Below are 8836 nucleotides of genomic sequence, written 5' to 3'. Positions count from 1 at the left end.
GAAAATATACTTAATGTGGAAACTACATCTGAAATCATGAATACTGATATGAAATCAAGCAATGAAACAAATATTTTAAATGGTATGTTAAAAGACCTTTAATTGCCTTTTATTCATTATTTTTAATTGTAATATAAATAGTACTATTAAAGAAAAATGAACCAGCAAGTACGAATCAAATATTTTTATTATTATTATTTAAATATTCTTATTTTTTAATTTGTTGCTTATGTTTTTTAGTGAATAAAGAAAATTGTCTTACATTGAATGAAATAAATCAAAATGAAAACATACTTAATGTGAAAACTACCTCTGAAATCATGTATTCTGAGATGAAATCAAGCAATGAAACAAATATTTCAAATGGTATGTTCTACATTTAAAAAACAATTTAAATGTCAATTTAAAATTGTATTTGAACCGACAAACATATAAAATAAGTATTTATAATTTATTTGTTATTAAATATTATTTGTTTTTAGTGGAGTATGAAGAAGCAACAACTTCCAACAAAGAAGATAACTTACAATTTTTGGATAATCTACAACATTCTAATAACTTGGTTGATAATATATCAAGTAAGCTTGTTGCAAATTTACGATATAAGTATTATGAATTTAAAATATTTACAGTGAAAATATTTGTGTTTTGTAGAGAGCAATCATTTTGAAAAAGTGGCAATAACTTTAAAAACAGAAGAACATTCAAAATTCAATAACCAGCCAGATAATATAAAAATAGATGGTTTTATTAGTACTAATTCAAGTAAGAAAATGTTATATTTATCACCATTTTTATTTGTCAAACTATATTTTAAAGTAAAAAGAAAAAAAAACCTCAAAAATATAATTTATTTATGATTTATACTTTTATTTAATAAATAAATGAATAAATTATTAAAAGTTTGATTACCCGTTAAAAATAATTTTAAATTTAATATATATATTTTAGGTTGTGAAGTGCAAAAAATCTTTAAAATTAAAAAATATAATACTCTGTACACTTCACTTTTAAGTATAGTTGAAGAATCATGTTCTGAGATAAATTCAAACAGTGAAAAACATTCTATAGACGGTAATATAATAATTATTATAATATTGGTAGTTTAGTGTGGTAGTTACATATAACTTTTTACTGGAAAATGAAAGTTAGCTCCTGAATAAAAATTAAGAATAGCCCAATTTTGGTTTGTGTTCTAATAGTTTTTTTTTTTTTTTTTTTTTTTTTAATTTTTTTTATAATTATGTCATAACAATAAATTTTCATTAAACATATCATTACATTTACATGTACAACTAGGACTAGACCATCATATAAACTTTATACTGTATTATGTTACCTTATATTTTAAATTAGGATTTATTTAAAAAGTATAAATTATTTGTATAAACATATTATTTTTTTTTTTTTTTTTTAATTTGCACTTGACAAATAATGTGTGCTTTTAGTTAATTATAAATTATATTTTGCTTCTTATTTTAAAATTATTATATCTTGAGTTATTGAGACTATTTAGATAAATTGTATACTCTATATATAAATATATGTTATGGCCAGTGTTCGAAGGTTTGCTAACATTAAGATTAGCCAGCTAATTTTAAGTTTAGACAATGCTTTTGGCTAATGTCAAAATTTCGGACTTCAGCTAACAAAAACAAATGGATAATCTTAACACTAGCCAATAAAACCAACATTATCCAACTGTTATCGGCTAATGACTGTTAACATTAGCCATAGGTAAACTAAAAATTTAAAACTATTTACAATAATAATACAACATTTTGAAATTTTAATTCTTAATGAATATTTAATAATATAATATATGTTGGGTAGTTGTATAGAGGTGAGCTGTGTACGTAGAAAGTATAATATTTTCAATAATATAAATATCGTACATAGTTATGTGCATTTTTATATTATTTTAAAATTAATATTGATTGCAAAATTGATATGCATGCGGTTGCATATAATATTGTGTGCTCGATAAAGACAATCCGTAATAATCTACCGTAATTACCGACTCAAGTTTGTAATTAGTTAAGATACCAGATTGTAGTACTTTGTATGTATATCTTCAAGCCTGGGAGTTAATAAGTGAATAGTTAAGTAAAACTTAAGTTAAATTAACTTATTAACTCAAATTATTTCATTATTAATAAATTCACTTACCTTATTTCCTTACAAATTAATTTGAAATTAATGTATTATTTTTTCGTTTATTCTAATTAAGTTAATTTTGTTTTTTCAAGACCAGAAAAATACTTTTGTAAAATATCTCATTTGATATAAGTTCATGGAATTTAAAAAAATATAAAAATAAAAATTTTGAAGAATTATCTATTGATAAGGGTCCAACCGTTCTCGGGAAAAGTATTCAACAGTCTTTAGACTTGAGTAAAAATAGTCATACCATCCATGAGTTACATTACCATTGTCATGAAAAGTGGCTGTAAATCTATATAATAAAAATAAGTACATATTATCATTGACTAAATAATTCTTAATAATAATTCTGCTCTATTATTATTAAAATTATTCCATAATCTATGATATTATTAAATAAGATTGATAATATAATATTATTGAATAAGAGAAGAAATGAAAGAAATTTTGTATAACTTAAACAGTTTAATTATTTGTATGGATAATGTTATTTAGTCATTAGCCATATGCATCTGGATAATGTTAAATAATGGTGGATTAAGGCCGAAATTTAAATATTAGCCAAACACAGTGGCTAAACTGAAAATTAGCCATACTTCTAACACTAGCCGTAACATATATTTACATATATTTATGCAGGATTACCAATTGATTGAAAATTCTGACTTCAATATAACATTTGTTTTGAAATTTATCTTATGTCTTTATTAGATCCTGTATATTTATAATACCATCAATTTTTATAAAATCGTTAAAATGTTCTTTAAATTTAATAGAAAAAAAAGCATTCTCATGAAGAGGTTACTACTTCTGTATTACAAATGAAACTGAATGATCACGAACCTGTTAATCCAAAAGATGGTTTTCTTATTGATGATTCAAGTAAGTGAAAAAACATTATAGTTAATTAAACTTTGATGTAATAAGTTAAAAAAGTAATTATATTTTTACAATTTTTAATATAATAGTTTTTGAGATTCTTAAATTCTTAGAATTTAATTTACCCAAATATTCATCTATTTTTTATAGTTTACTTTTTATGTCTTAGGGCACTAATGTATTAAGATTCAAAGCTTATGGTATATGCTTAAACCTATAATATATTTATATTTATTTATAGATAACGTCCTCGAGGGCAAAGAGTACAATAGATACATAATACATAGAAATAATATACAAAATAAAAGCTAATAGGTATCTAATAATTTTTTTTTAACTTACAACTGTTGTCATAAAAAAAAATTTAAGTTAGATAAGTGTTCATTAGTGTAATGTAAAATTATATTGACGGGACTATGAGCAAAATTACGTTCCTCTGGTGCAATATGAAATAAGGCTTTATTTCTAGTGTTTACTGGAGGGTCCCTAATTCCAATAAGATTTAAGACCTCTGGGTAATTAATCAATCCATTTAATAGCTTATATAAAAATTACCAATCGTAGTTACGTCAATTAGTTATTGTGTATTTTACATTGTTTCTCGACGATAGCAATCAAATCATCAAGGTTTTTTGTTGCAGTTTTAAACAATCATTTATGTGGTTAACTGTAAAATATATTTTTATATCGTCTGCGAATAACAAGAATTGACTATGTTTAAATACTGTATAAATATCATTAATAAATAAATATTTAATAAATAAATATTCTTCGTGTCAGTCAGCTGTATTAAATTCCTTTTTTTGAGCCAATATTGGATCAGTTTTATTACTTCATAAGTTGGTTCTTTGTAAAGGTCGTCTCTTTCACAATTTGTATTAGTCAAACCTCATTGACAAACCGCAACTAAGGTTCTTTTTTGTTCTCCCTACTTCTACTCTTAAGCGGTTTAAAGTTTTCCAGAGTCCATACTTCAGGCCTCTAACCAGTGAGAGGCTTTCTGAGATTCTAATCCATATAGGGTCGTCCGTTTTATATCTATCTTTCCATTTTAATATGCGTTCATCAGCCTTCGTTGCAGGGTCCCTGTAGTGCTGTGTAGGAAACTGTGACTTGACTTAAGTCTGTTATTTCGTGGTATGTAGCCGTACAAAGGATGTTTTCTTTCGGCGTTGCATTTCTTTCTCTCCAACTGTTACTTGTCGTCTGAACCCTGGTGGAGCTATACCACCAAGAGTATATAATTTGTTGATGTTAGTCGCTTTTAGACAGCCAGTAATATATTCTACAGTTTTCATTTACTGTCTCATATACTTTCTTAGCACGAGTTGATGACATCCAGACAGGGCAGGCGTATTCTGCAGCTGAGCAGTAAAGTGCTAGGGCCGTTGTTCTGAGGGTTGTGGAATCTGCCCTCCAATTTGTGTGGATTAGTTTCTTAAGTAAGTTATTCCTTGTATTTACTTTTGCTTTCCCTGTAAGTGAACGATCTATCTATGGTCATTCCGAGGTATTTGGGATGCGGAGCGTGGTTTATGATAACTTCCATCTAATTTGAAATTAATGTTTTGCCTGTCGGTTTTTTAGATAAAAAGCGCACGATTGCGTCTTGTTAGGATTGGGTTTAAGTTGATTTACTGCGTAATATATGGACAAATCTTCCAAAGATTTTGTGATGTATTCTTCGAGTTTTTTAAAGCTTGTATATTGTGCGGTTATAGCTACGTTATCTGCGTATAGGAAGTGTGGTGTTAAGGCTTATTGGCTGATCGTTGGCATAGATATTGAACAGAGTCGGGGCTAGCGCACTTCCTTGCGGCAGGTCATTGCGTTGCTTTCGTCATCTTCTGCGTTTTCCCATGAGGCTCACATAGAAGCGTCAGTTGCTTAAAAGCACGTCTACCATGCATGCGAGTCTGTAACGTTATAGATTATGTACTTTATTCGCTTGTGGTTAACCGTATCGTAAGCGGAGCTCAGATCCAGGAAAACGGCTTCCGTTATTTTGTTATCTTTAAACCCGTCCTCGATGTGCTGTGTGAGATATAGGACTTGTCCTTTGCAGCATTTACCTTGTCTAAAACCAGCCTGTTCCTTTATCAGTTTTATTTCCTCCGTTATTCTGTTCAGTATAAGTCGTTTGTAAACCTTATAGATGTGGGACAAAAATGCAAATGGTCTGTAGTTTTTTTGCTTCGTTGGGTGGTTTCCCCGGTTTCAATATGGCTATTATTTGGGATTTTTGCCAAGTATTTGGTATCCGCATCTGTTTCGTATATTCTATGTAGAACCGGAGTAGCCATTTAAGGGTTGCGGGTCCAAAATTCTTCAGCGTTTCGGTACGTATATCGTTGGGTCCGGCTGCTTTTCCTGATTTTATCTTTTTAATTGCATTGATTAACTTATCTTGATTTAAAGGTTCTTCCATGCAGTTATTTTCTAGTTGCTGTGTGACCCTGGTTATTTTGTGATTCTGTTTACCTCTTAGCTTTCCCGCTTATGAGGATTTGATGGGCTAGTGATGACTAGATGTTTGTGTATTGGTGTTCCGTTCGTTTTTCACAGTTTAGTTTCCGAATGAGTCTCCATGCTTTACTGCTGTTTTTTGTTTAATGTCAATTTCTTCCAGTGTTTTCTGCCATACTTTCTTCCTTTCGTTTGATATGTCTTCCATTAACTCTTCCCCCAGGGCGTCAGTCTCTGGCTCGAAAGGTTGATTTTTGAAGCTCTCTCTATACTTGAGCAACTTGTTTGTAATGTTCTTTATTCCTAGAATGTATTTTGTACGGAAGCCTCTAGAGATGTACGTCCTCGATATTTTCTTAACAATGAAAAACTTGTACTGTTGAGGAGTGAGCTGAATTTGTTTTATTGCCTTGTCAAGTGCCATTGAAAACTCCTTCCAGTTGTCCTTCTTGAATTTAAAGCGACGTTGGAAAGGTACAATTATTGGGTTTATAATAGCACTAATTTCGCAGGAAATAAGTCGATGATGAGTTTTAGGTATGGGGGGTCAGAACTTATTTCTTACATAGGGGGTATCAATGTTCTCGCTTGAGAAAATATTACCTGGATTATACCCTCGTTTCCAACGGCCACTGTTGTAGTAACTTGGCATCAAAGATAAAAGAGAGACCATTTGCTTCGGCCCATTTCTCCACCTTATCTCCATTGTCATTGATCTTATTATACCTCCAGTTTACACTATGACTTTTAAAATCGCCAGTTATAATCTTTGTCCTATTATCTCAGAAAGTGCATGAATGTGAAAATGAAATATGTTCCTGGGGTTTATACATTGACGTTTTCGTGATTTTTTCCCATGTCAGCGGTGAGAATCTCTACTATGTCATTGAAAACTCATGAAGGCAGATTTTACTTGGGTGTTGTCTTTCACAAAAAGGGTACTTCCATATTTTTTGTGCGGCCGTTCGATGATGAGAATCATGCCTTTTTGTTAGGTTTTCTATATTCTATTCCTCTATGTGTCTTCTGTAGATACAGCACTTCGCATCTATGTTCCCTCACGATTTCCGAAATGAACTGTTCTTTCTCCGGTGTGAGTCCTTCGATGTTAAGGGACACCAGCGTCAAGCATAGCCTTGATAAAGGCCATTTTGGCTGACTGTGAGTGGTAAGATTGGCCAGAATTTGATTTATCATTAATTTTATTTGTATCCTTGGATAATAATAAAGTATACAAATTTATAAACTCTATTACCAGGGGTACCAGTTGGAGGTTTTTACCACGCTCCCTGATAAATATTAAAAATAAGAAAGGGGATAAGTGGCCTCCTTGAATAACTACAGATGAAACTTGTAGTGGGTTTGACTTCGTATTGAATATTTTAACTATTTGAGTGCGATCGGATAGATATGAAGACAACCAGGATTAAATATTGTGTTGATAAAACTAAGAATTTTTTTTTTTTTTTTATTCGTATGGCTTAACAAATCATTTACAGCAAAATTAAACAATAAAATAATAAAATAAAATATAAACATAAAGAATAATTTAATTAAATTTAGATTAGAAAGGTTAAGGTTTTATAAATATATAATATAATATGACATAACAATGCGTTACAGTTTACAGGTTACAGGTGTACGTCCAGTTCCCTTATCCACTTTACTGCTTCCGGTGTTATCGCGTGGATTCCTTCGATGCCCTGGTTGAATTTCCTTATCTGGCATTCCTTTATTATGTGATTTATGGTTTGTCTATCGTTGCCGCAATCGCATGCTGGGCTGTCTTGGAGTCGTTATTTAAACATCATATCAGCGCAACGGCCATGGCCTGTTCGAAGACGATTTAGTACAGACCATTCATGTCTAGGCAGTTCCATACCCATAACTCCTTGATTGGGGTCAATCACCAGATTTTTGTTTTTGATTGGTAAAGTAGAGTTAGTCCATTCATCGCACCAGCACTTTTTGGTTTCAAATCCTGATCTTATTAGGTCTTTAGCTGTCTTCCAAGGCGGTTTCCTTGACTTTAGTCTAAGTGCTGGTATATCTTCTAATCTTTCGGCTAGCAGTGAGTTCCTCCTATCTTCGGGTTTCTTGATAGTATTAATAAGTTTCTGCTTTCTTCGTAGGTCTGGTGGAGCTATATTGGTTAAAACTGGTAGCCATTGTAACTGAGTGGACTTCACCGTGCCGCTGATCACTCTCATTACGCTATGCAATTGTGTGTCAACTTTTTTCACGTGTGCACTATTACACCACACTTGGGCACCGTATTCAGCTGCACTGTATGTTAGCGCCAGTGCTGCTGTCTGTAATGTTTTAGCGCTAGCACCTCATCCTGTACCGGCGAGTTTTTGAATTAAATTGACTCTGGATCGTACTTTCTTTCCAGTTTTGACAAGATGTTCTTTAAATGTGAGCGTACGATCCAATGTTATTCCCAGGTATTTCGGCGTGAAGTTGTGCTTTAATTGTACTCCTTGGAATGTCACTTTCAACTCTTCTCTAGTCTTTTTGTTGTTTAGATGAAAAGCACATACTTCTGTCTTGGTAGGGTTTGGTTTTAAACGTCATTTAGAGAAGTATTTGTTCATAGTACTGAGGTCTTCAGTAAGTGCTTTCCCGCCATCCTCTAAATCAGTGCTTTGATAAGCAATAGCAATATCGTCCGCGTATTGGAACTTAAGCCCTTTCGTAACAGGTAGGTCATGTATATATAAATTAAATAGAGTCGGGGCAAGTACCGAACCCTGGGGAAGACCATTAAGTACTGTGCGCCAATTGCTTTCCTTATTACCCAAAAATACTTTGAAGCGGCGGTTCGTGAGCATTCTATCTAGGAGTGTGAATAATTTCTTGCATGGGATGACCTTGGCGAACTTATTCAAAAGACCGTCTCTCCATACTGTGTCATACGCCGCTGACAAATCGATGAACGCTACACTAGTTTTAAATTTCCTTTGGAATCCAGATTCTATTAGAGTTGTGAGCGCTAGCACTTGCTCCTCACATCCTCGGTATTCCCTAAATCCAGCCTGTTCTATTGGTATCACGTCTTCGATATATGGTTGTATACGTTCTAAAATCATTCTTTCTAAGATCTTATACGTAACGCTCAGTAATGATATAGGTCGGTAATCTGCGGCTTCGTGACCATCTTTCCCGGGTTTTAGTAACGCAATCACTTTCGCTCTTTTAAATTGTTTTGGTAGTTTTTCAGTATCTATAATATCATTATAAAACATAGTTAGCCAGGTATGAGTTCTCGGTTCTGTGAATTTAAAAAAACTCAGAATATATCCCATCGAAGCCCGCAGCTTTGTTT

At 31.9% G+C, this 8836-nt stretch overlaps 1 protein-coding gene across 3 annotated transcripts in view; it reads left to right on the top strand.

The window, feature by feature from the left end:
- The first annotated feature begins 6 nt into the window (after positions 1 to 6).
- Positions 7 to 8836, top strand: part of LOC112690374 (GATA zinc finger domain-containing protein 14-like) — a 32152-nt gene continuing 23322 nt past the window's right edge. For 2 of the 3 annotated variants that reach the window (XM_025564380.1, XM_025564379.1), the window contains exons 1-6: positions 7 to 82; positions 241 to 366; positions 483 to 578; positions 655 to 765; positions 952 to 1074; positions 2941 to 3045. In XM_025564380.1, the coding sequence (XP_025420165.1) occupies positions 37 to 82; positions 241 to 366; positions 483 to 578; positions 655 to 765; positions 952 to 1074; positions 2941 to 3045 (607 nt within the window). In that variant the 5' untranslated portion in view covers positions 7 to 36. Of the gene's footprint in view, positions 83 to 240; positions 367 to 482; positions 579 to 654; positions 766 to 951; positions 1075 to 2939; positions 3046 to 8836 lie in introns of those variants that run through there. The other variant, XM_025564381.1, reaches the window with a different exon arrangement.

This window comes from Sipha flava, unplaced genomic scaffold (genome assembly GCF_003268045.1).
Source record: "Sipha flava isolate LNK unplaced genomic scaffold, YSA_version1 50165_pilon_pilon, whole genome shotgun sequence".
Classification (NCBI taxonomy): Eukaryota; Metazoa; Arthropoda; class Insecta; order Hemiptera; family Aphididae; genus Sipha; species Sipha flava.
Note: the sequence above shows the minus strand (reverse complement) of the source record. Positions and strands in the feature narration are given on the sequence as shown.